Genomic DNA, 19,751 nt, shown 5'->3' on the forward strand with positions numbered 1-19,751 from the left:
AACACTGGCTAATTTGGGACCAGCCGTGTTATTTTCAGATTTTAGTCTCGTTTTAGCAAGATTTAATGAGTTATTAAATTTAATAACAGCAATGTAGTTATCCGCTCATTGAAACTGATCGGACCCGCTGAGGGTGTGTTTCAGACATTGATCAGCTGATCCAGCAGCCGGGCGGAGATGATAAGATTTGAAATGATCCAGAACAATCTGGGATTGTATTCGCCCCTGACTTAATTTTACATAATATACCGTATGAGATCACCGCTGGATGACGCAACTTGTAAATATTTATATTAAAGGGACAATAGGAGCTAAATAGTCGAAAACAGAAATTTTAAGTGACTGCGCGGCTCTCCCATGGGCCGCACATTAAATCATCATCACAGATGGCTGCTCCTTTATAATCCACCTCAGTTCACTTTTAAGAGTGTTATTTCTTTATTGTTTCTTGCCGTGTGTTTACTGTTTAGTCATCTCTAAATTGCTTCAGTAAAAGTAATTGTCACCAGTGGTTTTGCTTTTCGGTACCAGACCTCATCAGGATTCAGGATGTGGTCATGATAGTACAGTGTCATGATAGTACAGTGTCATGATAGTACAGTGTCGTGATAGTACAGTGTCGTGATAGTACAGTGTCGTGATAGTACAGTGTCATGATAGTACAGTGTCGTGATAGTACAGTGTCATGATAGTACAGTGTCGTGATAGTACAGTGTCATGATAGTACAGTGTCGTGATAGTACAGTGTCGTGATAGTACAGTGTCATGATAGTAAAGTATGATAGTACAATGTCGTGATAGTACAGTGTCGTGATAGTACAGTGTCGTGATAGTACAGTGTCATGATAGTACAGTGTCGTGATAGTACAGTGTCATGATAGTACAGTGTCGTGATAGTACAGTGTCGTGATAGTACAGTGTCGTGATAGTACAGTGTCGTGATAGTACAGTGTCGTGATAGTACAGTGTCATTATAGTACAGTGTCATGATAGTACAGTGTCATGATAGTGCAGTGTCGTGATAGTACAGTGTCATTATAGTACAGTGTCATGATAGTACAGTGTCGTGATAGTACAGAGTCGTGATAGTACAGTGTCGTGATAGTACAGTGTCGTGATAGTACAGTGTCATTATAGTACAGTGTCATTATAGTACAGTGTCATGATAGTGCAGTGTCGTGATAGTACAGTGTCATTATAGTACAGTGTCATGATAGTACAGTGTCGTGATAGTACAGTGTCGTGATAGTACAGTGTCATTATAGTACAGTGTCATGATAGTACAGTGTCATTATAGTACAGTGTCGTGATAGTACAGTGTCATGATAGTACAGTGTCGTGATAGTACAGTGTCGTGATAGTACAGTGTCATTATAGTACAGTGTCATTATAGTACAGTGTCATGATAGGTACCAGACCTCATCAGGATTCAGGATGTGGTCATGATAGTACAGTGTCATGATAGTACAGTGTCATGATAGTACAGTGTCGTGATAGTACAGTGTCGTGATAGTACAGTGTCATTATAGTACAGTGTCATGATAGTACAGTGTCGTGATAGTACAGTGTCATTATAGTACAGTGTCATGATAGTACAGTGTCGTGATAGTACAGTGTCGTGAGATGTCAGTTTGTTGATTCGCACGCCACTTTATAACTGCAGTGATCGCACGATCTGATCTCATACGACACACATTATAGATGACATGCAAATTTTATAGAATTACTCTGAATTGCACGATTCTTGTGGACACATTGTTAAAAACTCTCCTTAAAGACTTAGTACGCGTCACGCGACACATATTGTACAATTTATTCATTGTGTCTCAGAAACACGCAGATCATACAGTTCTCCAGAACACCGCTGCGAGTGGTGCGTGACTTGAGAACGTGACCAGTTTTTATTATAACCCAATTCAACGAGAATTCTTGCATATATCCCAGGCGCGTACAATACCCAGCCCAGTATACAATAACACATGTATATTCTACACAGGTTGACATGGCAATGATGAAGATGGCAATTAACCGGAAGGTGGTTGGCTACAGCCCACACTGGGAACATACAGTTCGGAGCACACAACAGCACAGGAAGGATTCCTCAGAAAACCTCAACTCGTGGGAAGGTACGTGACACACGTGGGGCGGTAGATGCTGCTCTATAATAAGTAGTCAGCCTATATCTCTCTATTACTACTACGATTGTAGACGTTGTTATTCTTATCGTTATATTCATTATTATTATTTGTCTTTGGTAGTGCTTACAGCTGACGTAGAGAGGCGGTAAATGCGTTGTACTCTAGGGTATAGAGTATAGACTAGGCTTTAGTTTGGGTTCGTAATATGGTAATAAAATTATTTTGCTCTGCGAAGGGAACATATGATTAGTGTCAATTCTGTCGATGAGTAGAGACATATGGGCGTGTCTTGAGTTCCCAATTCTACCAATACATCGGGTATGATAATTACATATGATTATTATGTCGTTGGAATAATAAATCATTAATATATGTAATATGTATAGTCATTTTAAATACTGCCAATTTAAGCAGATTTTAAAACAGGTACAGTAAATCAGAGTTGCAGACAATTTTCCCAGAAATTGTCCAGGTCTTCAATCAATTTGGGTCTGGACCTTAGGACGGTCTGACGTTTACCTCCCATCTTCAGTTATATAGTGGTAGCCGAATATACATGAACCGAACATAATATATAATAGTAGATTACCTATTCTATAACTTTGTATATAATGATAATAAGGTAACTTGTGGTTGTATGATACTACTATAATATAATAAAATACCTTACGGACAAAGGGCGTTGCTCTGTCACAAAGGTATTCAAGTCCCCTACATCGTACAATACATAATAACATGTTCCTACTCAAGTCAAGTTTACTACGCGATCTATTAAACAGTAGTCTAATAGTAACACACGCTGACGTAACACACGCTGAGGCATAATTATAATAAATGTACAAAGAGGAAATATTTGTTTTGACACGTGGTAGAGACTCTGAGTCTATGCTGGACGCAGATTGGTCAGCCACTGTCACGTGTCTGAAAAACCTGATTCATGTAACTCCACCGGTCTAATACAGTAATACATGCTATGTAATCCCCGATGGCCGATATGTACAAAGAGAAAATAATATAGCTGATGTTATAGTCGGCCACTGTTACTTAGTCTCATGATGAATATCTGATTGTCTCTTCTTTTAAAGACACTGTGAGAAAGATCTATTAACACATCTTTTTTTAATAGGTCAAAACAACAACAAAACAAGAAATTCCAACGACAACAACTTGACTTATAGACAGTATATATGATAAGTACAATGGGCGATTATAAGCGTGTGATGCAGACATGTGGTTTGTAAAGAAACGTTCAAAGAAACCGTCATTGCAACATCTGTAACAAATTCAATAGACACTATTATAAAGTGCAGCTGTTCATAAAATGTGTAAATAATTGTACGGATATGGCTGGTTAGTTTGCAAACAGAATTTTCAAGCAGACAAAGTGAGTCGGAATACGGATCTGTTTATAAAGATTATTTTAACTCTCATTAAAACTTAAAACTTATTAAAACTTGCTGAATATGACACACCCTTTCTAACATCTTCATTCAGCCATGACATCAGCACAGTAACTTATTAAACGAAGGGATAAATGTAATGAATATTTTGGTACTACCTTTATAATGCCGTCATACACTACAAATTACTACAAATGAGGTTGGAAATACGATATTTTGGTGAACTAGGACGATTCAATTCTCCGGAATCTGGAAATTCGCAAGTTAGCGCAATTTTGACACATATTTATAAGTCTATTGGTGATTACGGACGAGGACAGGGTCTTCACTCTAATATGGCTAAATCTGGCCTATGTAGAATAAAATTAAATACGTGAACGATCGCTGAAACATTAATTATTTGCATCTTTTGCAATCAGATCAAAATAGTTAATTCCGTTTTGCAAGATTGACACGTTGATAATAGTCTCAATATCTGGCCGTCCTCTCGAATATTTTTGGAGATTTGAAGTGTTTTGATAGGAAATATTCAGAAGAGCATTATAATAATGAGAGCATACTTTAAAATGAGAACATTTTGTGTTGTGCTACGCGTTTATGATAACATGTTGTTTTTAGCTTCGTTTATTTTTAAGGTCTCTTCTTAAAAAGGCGATAACATTGATTGTGTTACAAACCTTTTATACCTATTATATATTCCCAGGTTGATGAAATCACCACAGCAATCTCTAAAAAACTTTGGAAACTGTCCAAAAAATTACCTCATTTTGTAGCCAAATCCAGCTCCCAAATCATAAATGGAGTTGAATTATCGCGTTTTTTTTCTAAGTTGTAGAAAAAGGTTAAATTGAGGAAGGTGTGATTTCGGAATTTTGATTTGTGCGTAAATTTGTCTTCAATGAACGTTATCTTAGCTTAATTTTACCCTGTCGAATGTCGATGCTTAGCAACAAATACTTAACTTGTTTCATCGCTTTAAACTACGGCATATCTACCACTTTTTAATCTATTTTATCAGATTTTATCTGTTCATAACTTTGTCGAAAGTGATTAATATCATGAAATATTAATAAATTCGTTATCATTACACGGAGGATTAAGCTCCCCCTGTTTCTCAAAGGTTATAGTTGAATTAATGATATTGCTGATTGAAGATCTCCTCAAACACAGCTCTGTGGTTTGACCAGCAGGTTTCTAGCTGTTAATAAAGGTAATAAATTGATATATTCCAGACATTTTCTCTCACCAAACAGTTGAGAATTACAGTTTATAACTGTAGACATTCTTAGAAATGGCGATTTAAAGTCTGTGGTACTTTTTCTCGTGGTCGAGGACAATTATCTTACAAGTATATACGTCAATGACTAAGATTCTTAAATGGATGAGGGAAACTAGCATACTTAAGCTCGGCATTTGCAGACTCATAAAAATCCTTCCACGTCCCACGAGTTTCTATTGGGTATTACTGTGGTTATACTGTGGCCTATCGGTAAACCTTAAATCCAACGAATTGCAGATTAAAAAGAAAACGAGGTTAGGCAATAAGATTTAAAAACTTAAAATTTAACGGAATCAAAATTTTACTTTTATATGATTTACCCCCATTCCGACCACATTATACTCACATATATAACGGTATAATAAGGTTAATGTTACTTGTAATCTCTTCTGTCATGTATTATGCCGATTACGTAGCAGTTGTAGTCTCGAACATTCTGTTTGAACAAACTCGCAGGGACTAACCATATTTTGTTGTTTCCTATTAAGCAACTTTTCATTATATCCCTTTTTCAAACGGAATTTGCTTTGACAGGGTGCTGTGGACAGAGGTGACTTTGTCAAAGTGGTCGATCCAAAAATCCAAATTGCAATAGTCCAATATGATAACCTGAATAAAATTGTTTCTTGGCAATTTGGATCGACTGGAGAGTACCCTCACTCCACAGACCTTATTCCTTGATCACGTGACACGTATCTTCTGGAATATTTTTACTAACTTTCTTGCATCTCAATAAACTTACGGCAACGTCCGAACCAGAAGTGTCGAAACTAGTTAAAAAAAGTTTATCAGGCTTATTTACCAAATAATATACGGTGGAACACCCAGGCATGGCACACCTACTTTCTACGAATTCAAGATTCTGACTTTCCGGTTTATCTATTCATTCACATTCTAGACAAGAAATTCTATCGAAATTTCTGTAGAAACCTACCGGTCGCAATTTCAAAGAGGTAAGTCTAAAGAACCCGAAAGTTACATATTTGTGCAACTTTCGGGTTTAATTGTAAGTTTAATGATGACTTAATCATAAGTCCCCAGCCGCAAGTACGTCTTATCATTGTCGCATAAACAAACAAGTATGTTTCTAATAGGATAATATGTTAAATTTTACTCGAATTTAGGAATATTAATTCCTTTCCTGGGTTTTTTCTCAACCTCTGTTCGTAGATAGATGAAATTCTTCAATTGATATCTCAGGGCAAGAAGAAATTGAACTAATAGCTTGAAACATCGTGGGGTAATCAGATAATGATAGAGAAATATCATACAATAGAAAGGAAAACTTCGTGTCAGCATATTTGAAGAAGAAATGGGCGAAAACGTAAGGGGAAGAATAGAGGCTAACAGAATTTTGTACTTAAGAGATTATTTGCTAATTTAGAACGGTACCAAACATGTTAATCGTCTCGTAAATTAAATAGGTCCCTTTTAAATAAACGGGGCCTCCTTTATTGGAACTGTGTATACAGTTCCACCAATCTTACTACGTCAAGAATTATAATTGATTTTTCTGCTTTCAGATAACATCAGCTACAGCATTCTTCATGGGTGGAATTTTTAAAGGAGGCCCCGTTTAGTTATGAGGGACCCGTTTAGTTTAAGAGGCGCTTAAAATTTTCAAGCGTTATCAACCTTAATTAATATCTCGGTTATGAAACGGGCTTTATCAAAATCACGGGTTTCTAGAGAAATGTGATTTGCAAAAGGTTTGCAAAAGTCACAGTTTTATAGTCTACAATTTTTGAAGACATTTCCTGGTGTTATCTAAATGAGCTTTGGACGGCTTAAACCAACCACAGAATTTTCTTATTTTAGATAACGCAGAAAATGTTGAATTCAGAATCAATCTCATCAGCCGAATTTGTAAATGTTTATCAAAAATGCATGGAAGAGTGCTTTTGTTGTTGTTAAAACTTGTTCAAATCAAACCAATAGCAGTTGAGTATCTGTATAGTGCCTTACCTATTTTAAACAAGTAGGTACTCCTTATTATGAATCTTAAGATAAAGGAATAGGAAAAAAAAAATCAAATTTCTTACAATCATATATTTATCATTAAATGAGTTTTGCATTTTTAACTTGGGTCCCACACTACAATTTAAACTAAGTATAGGTCCTCCATTGCTCGGTTTCCATTTACAACAAGAATTTTGAACATCGCACCAACCCAAATGAAAGCGTGTGAAAGTGTTTCCAAAATTTCTTGGAAATTATTTCTAATACAGGGGGGGGGGGGGGGGGCAAAAGTCAGTGTGCAAACGTTGGCCTTAATAGCTCAGTCACTGAGTGCCTTAAAGAAATAATTCTTTCTGGTATGACTTGCTACCACCACCAAATTCCTCGAACCATGGTGGTCCACCATGGTTCGAGGAATTTGTGAAAATTTTTCCCGCATTTATTTGATAGTTTGGATAGTCGGTTCGAGCCAAATTTTATTGGATTGTGTTTGGCCATTCAAATTACGTTTTTGTCCTGAAAAAATTAGAGTTATAGCTTTTCAGATGACAGAGATACGAACCATAACAAGTTTATTCATTACGCGTGATCAGGTGATTGGCTTACCTAATCACGTGATCAAGGCTGCCCAGTTAAGGTATGGTGTCACATAATCACCCAGTCAATTTGTTAACAAGATACACAAAATGCTTGATAAGTTCGTTATTTCTAATCCGTTTTGCCTCGAAATTAGGCGTTCAGCATGTTCAAAGATAACAATGGGCGTGGTCTAAAATTTTCAAATTTTAGGGACGGAATCATCGAACAGTATGCCATCTGCAAAGCAACAACTCTCAAATATAAAACACGGCTGAGGTATAAGACCCAATGTTTGCACACTGACTTTGGCCCCCTCCCCCACCCCCTGTTATCTGTATAGTGTATATATATCATTAAATGAGTTTTGCATTTTTAACTCGGGTCCCACGCTATAATTTAAAACTAAGTATAGGCCCTCCATTGTTCGGTTTTCATTTACATCAAGTATTTCGTACATCGCTCCAGCCCAAATGAATTATTGCTAGTACCAACCCAAATGAATTATGGCTGGAAGTGGAAAGCGTTTCTTCAAATTCTTGGAAATTATTTCGAACATTGCCGCGGAGGGACTACCAGTACGTGCTTATTTTAATAAAATTTCCTGTTCTTCTAACTAGAGTCGATCACAATATTGTTATCGCGCTATTTCTCTGCCTTTATTCTCATCTGTGACCTTATTCATTGCCTTTACAACAAACCCAATGCGATGATAACGATGGTTTTAAAATAAATCTAGTCGGCTATGTTTTTGGGCTTTTTGACTTTTACACAGGAAAAAAGGATAGTCTTTAGGGGATTTTTACGGCTTTTGGGGATGAGGTAATCAGCAAAAGCCAAAAATTACTCAATTCCCTTTTTTGTCGTACATCTAGCTGTAGACGACAGGGTGGTAAATAAACGGGTTTATCAAGATGAGTATTTATATTGGAAGGGTGATAAGGAAAATTGAGTGAGCTTCGAGCAGGAGATAATATTCATGAACCGAGGCACACGCAAAAAGTCGCAACAGTCGGCTAAATGATTAGTAACCTCTAACGGATAGTTCCAGATTCACTAGCTCATTCAGCCTGGAGAAGTTGTGTAAAAATACAATTAAAAAGATTACATTGTCTCCTCTTCACTACTGCATATCATGTTCTTAATTGCGCTATTGAATACTGAAAAAGTGTTTGTTGTCTGAGATATTTATACTACGTCACTAGGTGCATGGCATTCCAGTATCCTTCTCTCCTCTCAAATTGTTCCAGACACTATTGTCTGCCTTTGTTACTTCTTTATTCACCTGCGTTATTTCGCTCCTCCAAAAATTAGCGCTAGACTTGGGTTTTTTACGGTTTTGCAGCCGAACAAAACGGTTTTACATTAACCCTGACTTTATTTAACATTACCCTTGCTGTAATCTTAACCGCAACCTTAACAACAACCCTGACCCGAGCCGTAACAATCGAATTTGTGTTTAATTAGCCTGTCACTTGACCAAAACAGGTTTTTTGCCCATAACTCCTCAGGGAAGCATTTTTCCTTTTCACCCTTTTGAAAAAAGGCAATAGTGAAAGGTTACGAATGGAGGTTTTTGAAGAAAAACGCGGATTTTGGAGATTGCAGTAGGGGGTCTGATCGAGTATGTCGTGTTCCTTCCGTCCGTTACCAAGCAACGAAAAAGTTGCGCGCGCGAGGATTGCTTGCGGAGATGTGATGTATAGATAGCCTGTGATCTATGAGTATGAATGCGCGGCGCGACTGTGTTTTAATGTATATGATGCATGTAATGTATAATATTACTATTAGGTAATACGCCCAATTTGTAAGTGGCACGCGTAGTGTATTGATTTGTACACGAGTATTTCTTGAATTACAGATACAAGTTAAGTTCTACGGCAATTGAACTGAATTTTTTCCCGTATTTGATGCATAATTTATCAATATTATTAATATTATGAAAATTGAAGTGAGCTGATTGGAGCTTATACTTAAATTTATAGTAAATGTGAAATGGAAATCTAGCGTCCGCCAAAACGAAACAACGGGCGCAATTCTTGTTACCCTACGTCATGTGGGGTGATTCTGAATCAGCGTTCAAAAATAAGTCTTGTTGCGTCAATCAGGGCCTTTACACAAAATTCTATTTGGGCGAGTGATTTATTTTTAAAGTTTTAGTGGGAACGTCTAATGGAGTCTGGCGAACAATAATATTATTACTTTGTGGTTAAATCACTGAAATTTTTCATCGTCTTGTGAACTAACTTCTAGGATTAATAGTGTTTCTAACGAATAATGCGTAGTCATGTAAATGTTGCAATTTTGTTTACAATTGATACTTTTACTATCGAAGCATTATTTTAGCTAATTAGTAGTGACTTTTACGATGAGGGAGTTGTCACGCGCATGATACTGGAGATAGCGAGTGTTTGTTTGTTTCGTATAATTTACTTACTTTAAGAAAATTCTGTAGGGCGCGGCTGAAAGATTGGCAGACACTCATTTTATCCATATCAGCCTCAAACTGGGGTATGTTTCCGGATGATTTCCACGTTACAACGTATAAATTTAAACTTTTGGCCAGGGAAAAAAGCTCGTTCTGAGACTTGAACTAGTGAAAGGAGAGAAAATGTCACTTAAATCAGTGACCACATTATTACTCCCTGTATCTTAACAACAGTTTAACAGCTCATGACCTCATGGGATCCCATGTAGGGCAGGGATACCCACCGGGAAGGTGATGAAGCGAAAAAAAGCATTCGGCGGCGTTAGGGCTATTGTTATCACTCAGGCGTACCCGTATAGGAAAATGTTAGTCGAATCACTCATTTACAAATTTCATCACCAATTAATTATGAATAATTTGAATACTTGAATACAATGTTTCTGTAGCTGTCGATGAGGAAAGCATTTTTCAGTTTCTTTAAAGAGCTCTTTTTTGTTTTCGCGGACAAAAATATGTTAAAGTGCCACTGTTCCATTTATTTTTGAATCGATATCCCAATCAGGATTCTACGTAAGTCTATGTTTGTCTAAATTAGTTTTTACATCGACCGATATAAATTAATGGCAAATTTATCGAGTTGATTGGTGTGAATTTATGCGATTTACGGAATGCATCCCCGCTAAAAGAGACAAAATTGTCTACTATAGAATTAAGAATTTCGTGACTCCTCTAAAAGATAATACCCTACTTCTTCGTTCGGTCAAGTTCAAAACGTTTCTTAGGAGGGATTTTTGCGTACTTTACAGAATTATAGCTGGTACCCCTTCAGCTGCTAAGATGAAATCTGCCATTAATTTAATAAAGGATTATCAGCCATTTTAAGTGAGACTGGACCGTGAAGAGACTTCTTCTTTCGTCACAGTTAAATAGCCCGACTAGCACGTGACTGGCACGAGACCACAGTTAAACCTGCAAGTCATTAAAAATTCCCAAGCCCCAAGGTAAGTTTTTTCTGGTCTCATCCTCATTGACGACACAATCCAGACTCTTCTAGGATTCTAAGTAAACACTTTAGCTTGTCCTCTTCATTGACGTATTAACCATTCTAGACCACTTAATGAGAAGAATTAAGTTCAAGGAAATACTGTCGGTCCTTCAGGATTAGGCTTCAACGAGGAACAAATTGGTGGACTTCAAAGAAAACATAAAGATATTCAGAATAAAATATGATGCAGTGGCGTTCCTAAAAACTGCACGTGATGATGCGCTGAATGTTTCAATTGTTGTAGGAGGCGGATGAAATCTAGATAAACTGCATAAACTAATGTAGCAATTAGCGCTTGTACGTCACACCATTTAATACTTGGTAGATGGATCAATTTTAGATCGCACTTTGAACTAACGCCCACGCAGCCTGGACAGTACTGATCGTAAATAAAGCACGGTAAAACCTCTTCTTACTCACGCGAACGGACAAAACTATTATGGCTATCTTTTCATCTCTTTAACCAGCCCAACGCGTTGCCACAACCTTATTTATAACAGATTTCTTTTGATATAAATGAATTATTAATTCCATCAGATCTATACAACTTGTTACTCTTACCCATACTGGTAGTTCCAACCCGTAAAACTAAAAGTGCTTTCAGCATTTATCAAGATTTATTAATCCTTTGACTTCCACTTCCATCCCCGAGTTAATAGTAGTTTGTGTGCTATTACTATTAGTACCTAATCTACTGTGTATTCTATATAATATGCTGCCGTCAGACCTCACGCGGTCTTGGTTACGAAAGGAAAGTGACGCAAGATCTGCTCTATAATAATAAAGAGTTTCGTGTTATCAGGGCGTGTACATTCCACCCCGAAGTAACACAAAAAACGGTTAATCTTTCAACTTCTAGAGTCTTGGGTGATTTAGGACAAGTTCAGGGTCATTCTAAGTCGTCGGAGTTTATAAGGGTGTCGCCAAACATGTTTTCGTTTATTTCTAGTTAAAATTTCGCACTCTTTAGTACTATAGTTGAAAACAACTTCACTTATTATCTATACAATTTAGGATCAAATTCAAAATATCTCTTTTAACTTATTATTATTATTAATTGTGCAGCCCCTATTTATCTTTAATATATTGTATTAATTCCAAGAGTAACCAAGCGAATTTTCCAAATTAAATCAACTTCCGTATAGTTATTTCAGTAAAGGAAACGTTTTCATGTATTGGGCCTTGAACGTGGAATGAATGGCCAAATTATATCAGATGATTAAACAGCTTATAGTATGCTTTTATTAAATCTCTTAGGACCTTATTTCAGCAAAGTTATGAGGGTGACTTAAATGGGGCGAAAACAATCAGGAGGCCTAAGCATAGGAATAATTCAGATAGCATTTTTCGGTATAGATTCTGCACTGTACAACATAGATGCCACTACACTCACAGCAAGTGAAATAACTGACATTTAACACGCTCTTCTAAGTTCTAACTACACCGAGGTATATATAAGTATTAAGTATAACACTTGACACAATCTGGTTCACAGCTCAAAAATAAAACAACTGACAAGAAGGACAACTGACGACAAACAAGAAGAACAACTGATGACAAACAAGAAGGCGAACAAACACTAAGTTATTAAGAAAGAAACAACTTACTAATCCCAATCTTTTCTAGCTTGTCGTCCAGGTTCTTACATTCTTCGTCCCATTCCCTGGTTGAGTGAAGATCTTCTTTCTCATTTGACTGAAAGAGTTTTAATCTAAATATTGCGAATTTATTAAGATGTGTGCGTGTGGTAGACAAATAAGATATAAATCGTAACGGCAATATCGATTTGCGTGAGAGAGAGGAATAAAGTATAGAAAATTAAGATGTGCGGTAAATGGGAGGTTTACAAATACATAAAAAGGAGAATTCGGGATTTTCGCAAAAATGTCTTTTACAACGTTTTCATAATTTGCCTCAGCTAATAATTCCAGGTCCTTCGTATGAAGTAGTTCGAGATGAATCTACCGGGATCGGGATAATTTAATTCCTGTTACACCGGCCTCACTCTGTTATCTATGTAGTTTTGTGTGGCCCACAAAAGGATAGCATGAAGATGCTTTGCCTGCCTCTGGGCTCTGGGGTGTGGCAACCCTCAAAGAAGACGGGGAAATCTATGGGAAAATAAGCGGGGGACAGTGGCTACAATGAGGAATTATAAAATGAAAAAGGTCACTCCGGTTTGATCCAACGATTCTTGCACAATAGTTGACAATATGTGTTGGTTGTCAAAGATTTTGTTGACAGAGGTAATAATCCTGAAAAAATTGGCCTCTAAGTTGAGAAATAGCTGGGCACTTTCCTAGAAAATGCTATCGATTTTTAAGATGAACTTAGAAGGTTGAGAGATAAAGAAATAAGAACTGGATTCGAATTTCTGTAAAATTCGAACCAACAAAGTAGGTTCTCTCCCACGACCTTGTGACAGAGACCATATAAATCTTAGCGACGGTTAATTAATTTTGACTGAGACCGTTTTTAATCGACATGGCTAGGGGGCGTTACGTTTCATTAGGTAATAGTTATCATCCATATTTTAAGTTTTGTAGGCTATTGTCAATTCTTGCACGTGCTATTTTTTACTCTCATTTTATAGACTTTGGATTAACGTTAAAAACGTTCCTGTGTGACAAATTACGGTATGCACGTTTTCATGAAGTGTTACACTGTACAGTGTGTGGTTAGCTTTCTAATTTCAGTCGTCGTTCTTGAATTAATTGGCAGAGTAATGTTTCGTACGGGTCCCCGTTCTGCAGTTTTTTGTCACCCCACTTTCATGTACGTGCAACTTTTCCATTTTCAAGATAAGGAACTCCAATATGATAACTCCGTGAAAATTTGGTTGCCCAAACAAATATTTTATCTCTAATAAGCAATTAGCAACCATAAACATTTCCAAATTTCCCCAGAATGTTAGTAGATCACATCAAGACATGAGCTTACAATTTGTCTGGTAATACGCCAATAGTAGCAGATAACCCAAATATTGGGGTGATCTAAAGAATTATCAGGTTTATTCATGATGAGTTCAAAAGACCTGAACCAACCGTTAAACGTGACATAATTCATATTGACAGTTACCGCTCAAATTTAGGCGATATTCCAATAGCATTGCCAAATTAAAAGTCTCCCTGAACCCCCAACATGCTTCTCCGAGATAAGCCTCCTCCGTGGATCCAATCAACTACCGCTATGGTTCCAGACGTGACGGAACTGTGATAACGGGTAGAAATTAGTGGCCAGGGGACATAGGCTTGCAACTTGGAGGGGGAGGCATTTGCTTGCAACTTGGGAGTGAAGTTATAACCAGGGGGAGCTTATAGGAATTAAGGTGGATTGTAAACGGAGGGATGTTAGATTTGCAGCCTTTTTTAAATCTTAGATGAAAATGAAAGGCGACCAGAAATTATGTTTAATCGAATTTATTCTTCTTGAGTGAGAAGACGAATAAGCGGCATCTACAGGTGAAAATATTTTTTTGCCAGTTTAAGTGGCAGCCCTGATCGAAATCCAGGGCCTTCCTTAACAGACAAACACACACACATACACACACACACAAATAAATACTTATGACATGAAAAAGCCAGTCAATAACCATTATCTGGGGGCTCTGGGATTTGTGAGATCATAGAAAGGAACAACCATTGAACATAATCTTTTAAACCTATAAGAATAATATAGCTGCCACCACTAACCTGGTCCATTTGACTGGAGTGCTCCGTGGAAATATGCTCAGAAATATGCTCAGATATCTGTTCTGAGATCTGTTCAGATAGAGGTGATGTAACTCGGTCGGGTGACGTCATGCGGTCACTACTGGTCACGTGATCCGGAGTCACGTGATCCGGAATCCTGCCTCCCTCTTTGTACTGGTGTGGCGGCGACAATATCTGAAGTCAGGAGAATGTTAGGATCCTGTTAATGGATACTTTGCAATGATCAATTAGTTTGGATTATGTCAGGCTTTTCCCTAGAAAATGGTTTCTACCTCAGGGGCATATATTGCGGCAATAATAGACAAACCCATTCCCCTAAAAATTCCACCGAACGCGCACCTAGATTTTTCTACGAATATCTCTCTAGAACGAAACTTTTCTACTTATAATAGCGGCTTCACGACAGTACCACATAATCGGAGGAAACCCCTGAAACCCAATGATTTAACAGTTATACTTAACAGTTAACACAGGTACGTGTCCTTTATTGCCTATATAAATAGCTCAGTACCTGAGTATTGCTATTAGCATATCGGTTAACCATGTCCTCTATTGGTTTCCTGTTGCTTAAGAAATCCATGCTATCGTTGATAGGGTCCTCAGCAGTGCTAGAAGGGTTAGATCCCCGTGTGTTGCTGGAGACTGTGTCCTTTCTGTTGAGGTGTACGTTGTGTCCTCCTGTGCAGCTCTGAAATTATCCATTATGAGACCCATTGAGCCTGTACCTAAATGGGCGTTGGTAACAGCAGGGGGTTGGGTACGTAACTACATGCCCTGGTAAGTGGTAAATCAAACCCTGTTTCTTTGTCACGCTTCAATGCGAGCCTGAATCACATTAAGTGGATTATTAAGCAACGATTATTGTGGGAATAGTTGTGAAAAATTATACACTGGAAATTTCAATGACAATGGGTCGAAATATAATGTATGAGATTCATAAATTCGGTCACGATCTCTTTCATTCAGTGCGCCCGTTATGGGTCTGAGATTAGCCCATCCTAGGCAAAGCAATTTGTATACTCGTAACTTCATAATTAATATCCACAAATTGCGGAACAGGCATGCAAATTATTGTATGCCGGACCACATCCCCTGTTTCGGAATAAATGTTTTATTCCGATCACAATTTTTTTATAGATAAATCATGAGCATCTGTTTAATCTACACTTTGCTTATATATACGGAAATTTATTTTCGGCTATTTTGAGACTTACTACACAGTACACACCTCTTCATTTTCAATTACACCAATATCAATTGTACATTTAACCTACAATTTTGCACCACGATCGATTTTAATGATAACGATTAAACGTGATTCTCGACAGATAAAAACGATAAGACTCTAGCTAGACGGTTCGTGACGCGTCACCTAATCTGTCACGTAACACGTCACGACTAGCAAGGACCAAATCCTAAAACTGAATTGGTACATTCAACAACTATTTTTATTAGATAAAGCATTGTATTTCGTATTTATAGTGTATCTTGTTATTATCCCGTAACCCGTTTCAAACACCTTGTTGTCACTAAATTTACTAACGACTTGTTGTATATTTCGGACATGTGGGAACAACAATGTCATTAGCCAAACAATACCGACATTAAACGTAGTTCTTCTTGGAGCGTTCTCAAATTTGAAATTTCACAGGATTTCTAAAACTGCGGGTAGAAAAACTAATAAATAATTCGACATGACTGTGCCTGTTTTTCTACTCGCAGTTTTAGAAATCCTGTGAAATTTCAAAAAAAAAGAAGAATTATTATTATTTTAGCACGTTCTACCCTAGTGATGACGTTAGTGCCATGTTCTGAATAACACCTCGACCTCCCGATAAGTGATATCTAGGTTAATTCGGTTACATATACGCATTCCTAATGCATAAAACAAATATCTTATCGGTCCAGGTAGCAGATTAATATTTTGTACAACAAAACATGTCAGAGTTGCCAAAAACAGATATGGAGACACAAATTGAAATGATTATTTGGTTTGATTAAGCAGAGAATAAGAGCCTAACTTGGGCAACATGGATTTGAAACATTGCACACGGCCGAGGTATTCATAGATAATCAGTCCAAACGATCAGAAACTGAACATTTCATGAAGTGAACCGTGAAGTGATAAGTATAAATTAAAATTGTGCGATAAACTCCCGCACAACCACGACCTTGTCCCAACGGTTCACACCTACTTTCGGCGAGATTTGCCAGGATTCAGGTCACATCCTGACCAAGCCAACAATCCAGCTACCTCTGCCACTGTAAATCATTTCCACGGAACGTCTGATAAAAAGAACCAATTGCGTTTGATTAGATTATCTTATTAGAACCCCGAATTTGATTCCATAGAAGCAGGGAGACCACGCAGCGCGTGCCTATTTAAACCCTCTACTTTACCCTAAGGTCACATAGTCCTAGTTGCGTGTCTCACTGGTGCAGGTGCAGTGGAGGCCACCCAATTGCAGTACATGTTTTTAGAGTTTATAGATGTGTTTCACTTTCCGATTAAAAATTCGTCATCAGATATTGCTCAATTGACATAATTGTATTGAGAAATACTTGATGATAAAGTTTTGTAAAGTATCGTGGACGTAGTTATTATAATTTAAATATTTCCGAGAGAGAATCAAAACTCTGGTCTTGTGTTTCTGAATACATACTTAATAATAGTATCGATCTTAACGTACGACATAAATTAATTATTAACCTAGTCCAAGAACACTTAACAGTTTATAACTCATTTGCATTAATTGACTGTCCCTTTTATACGATTCATCCTTTGACATTAAATTCATCCCAAGTGATCTGTATTCTGTAAGGTAATTAAGTGGAGGGTAGAATTTGAAACGTCCTTCGTATTCAATTAATTTGGTGCTACATATATACACTACTACAGGGTGTACACTGTACGTGTTGTAGAATTATTCAGTTGCACGGCTGGAAAGCGTTAAAAATATTTGATGAGCACTATTAGCGAGATAGTCGCACTGATTGACTGCAAACTTTAGATACGTCTAATCGGGTGACATGCACAGCTTATCATCGGCCTTAACTAGCTAAATTCTAGAGTCTGCTCCATCAAACCCTACAAAATAGGCTAAAACAACGGAGAGAAAACATTTGAAAAAATATATTTGAAAATTCTGCAGAAACGTTCGGCAGTAACTGACAACCTGACACTCTAAACTCGGACCTAAGCAACCCGTCGGCGCGTGGTATATTTACGGGCTTATCTTGCTTATCTTGCTTATCTTATAAATTAAGATTCTGCCTTTAGTTACTTGCCCGTTTTTTATGTTAAAACATTAAATCATCATGAAAGTTCTGGACACAACAATGGAGGAACCGCGGCATTAGTTTGTTCCCAGAGACTTCTCCGTGATTAATGGAAGTGGTGGGTTCTTTGCCAGCCATAATGGCTCATTGTAGACCAGTCTAACCAATTCTCCGGTTTTCGGGAAATCGGATAAAATTATCGCTTATTTTTATCTCATTTTGTGCAAGTAAGCGTAAGCCATGCATATCTACATCGTTCCTTTCACGAGGATTTCACAGGATTTTCAGTTCATCACCATCGTTTTCGTTCATATTTTAAACCTTCTCGAACTTCATTATAAATTATTTAAATCTTAACGGTATATTTATCAGTCGTAAACTAACACGTAACAATTATCAGAAGAGAAAGCAAGCAGCAGTATGTCTAACAACCGAGGTGAACTGATCGCCTACATCAAGAGGCTGGGATACAGTGAGAAGATCGCAGAGGAGGTCCTCCGACAGAGAGGAGATAGGATCAGCAAGTCAGAATTACTGAATTACGTCGTCATTGCTGCCTCCAAAAACAAGGTAACATTTCAGTCCTGTTTTTAAATGATTGTTGAATTTCTAGATTTTTTAAATGCGGCAAAAGTTTTTGTTTCATCACGTTGCCAACGCGTCGGTGAAAATCACAAAATTGCACTACAGTCTTGTAATTCTGAAATCGAGACAAAAAACTAATTCCATGACATCATCAGGACGTCAGAACAAAACCAAGTGCAGACTACTTAAACAACCAGGACAGCTTCAGAAAACCTGACGGGTCAACACTGAGAAAACCACTTTGGAAGAGGAAAAACAACAAGTGAGGGGTACGAAGACATCACGTGACACCCCGCGTGTTAGGAGCAACGCTCTGAATAAAAATCAGAATTGGAAGAACCGCATCAACATTGACAGATTCACTAAGGTATTGCTTGTAAGAAACAATCGAGGTTGAGACCCAAGACTGTCTTCAGAATAAATGACCCGTTTGTCGCTTTTACTGTAATGTTAATTGTTATGAAGTTTATTGTATTTGTCTACGATGTTGTTGCCTTCTTTCTCAGAACTACGACCATATCTATTACAGTTCTACTTTTAGTGTGTGTTTGGGATCGTTCACATATTACGTAATCACTGAGGGGGAGGGAGGGGGTTTCTAGATGATTACGCTGGTGTTATTTTAACAAAATAGCGATGTGTAAACTGATCACGGAGGGGGCGGGGGTTAAAATTGGCAAAAGTGATACTGATTACGTAATATCAAATATATAGTGAACGACCCCTAGTCTTTGATCAGCTTAATCAGATGGGAAGGGTAAGGGTTTATACAATAAACTACATTTGGCGATGAAATGTTCGTTTACAGATTAGTTTATTTGTGATCTAACCATAACTTAAGCTTAGCCTAATGATGCACTTCTTTTCAAGGTTTTAGATCAATTACGATTTGACTAACTCCATTGTCCTAGCACGGATGTGGCCAAAAATGCTGGGGCTATTAACGTAATTTGCACAATATCGATTATTTGCACAATAGCTTCATGCTAGAATAAAATGAGGGGAGTAAAAATGGCCGCATATCTAGTTATAATCTGCACGTTTGGCCCCAAACGTCTTTAAATGAGATAAAAGATGATTTCAAGGGAATGATTCAGCCTTGAAAGCTTGAATCAACCAACATAAGGCGTGCTCGCAACAGCAGATAAGTCAATGTTTCTCCAGAAAAGATGACGTAATAATTACGCCATGTTTTCCGCAGAAAAATTGACGCATTTGCCGGATTATTGCATTACGGTAATGTGGCATCAACCCATGACCCGCCTTAACTCACTACTTATAATCCTTATCGCAATCTGAAAATGATAAAAGCACTCTATCTACTTTCTACAATATCGAAAAATGTTGCT

At 37.5% G+C, this 19,751-nt stretch overlaps 3 protein-coding genes across 3 annotated transcripts in view; 2 read left to right on the forward strand and 1 right to left on the reverse strand.

Moving 5' to 3' along the window:
• The window catches only part of LOC134818892 (centrosomal protein 43-like), a 47,647-nt gene that overhangs the window by 16,330 nt on the left and 11,566 nt on the right, over nt 1-19,751 (reverse strand). Inside the window, exons 5-7 of the mRNA XM_063828602.1 lie at nt 15,050-15,226; nt 14,518-14,712; nt 12,433-12,520 (exon numbers count right to left, since the gene is read on the reverse strand). Of these exons, the coding sequence (XP_063684672.1) occupies nt 12,433-12,520; nt 14,518-14,712; nt 15,050-15,226 (460 nt within the window). The remainder of the gene's footprint in view (nt 1-12,432; nt 12,521-14,517; nt 14,713-15,049; nt 15,227-19,751) is intronic.
• Nucleotides 1-19,751, forward strand: part of LOC134818694 (protein PALS2-like) — a 74,292-nt gene that overhangs the window by 10,139 nt on the left and 44,402 nt on the right. The gene's annotated exons all lie outside the window — the stretch shown is intronic.
• On the forward strand, nt 2,001-18,910 carry LOC134818893 (uncharacterized). Its single transcript, XM_063828603.1, has 3 exons — nt 2,001-2,126; nt 18,218-18,387; nt 18,558-18,910. Exons 1-3 carry the CDS (start codon nt 2,003-2,005, stop codon nt 18,666-18,668), a joined length of 405 nt encoding a protein of 134 aa, XP_063684673.1. The 5' UTR covers nt 2,001-2,002; the 3' UTR covers nt 18,669-18,910.

Source organism: Bolinopsis microptera, chromosome 7 (genome assembly GCF_026151205.1).
Source record: "Bolinopsis microptera isolate Bmic1 chromosome 7, MBARI_Bmic_1.0, whole genome shotgun sequence".
Taxonomy (NCBI): domain Eukaryota; kingdom Metazoa; phylum Ctenophora; class Tentaculata; order Lobata; family Bolinopsidae; genus Bolinopsis; species Bolinopsis microptera.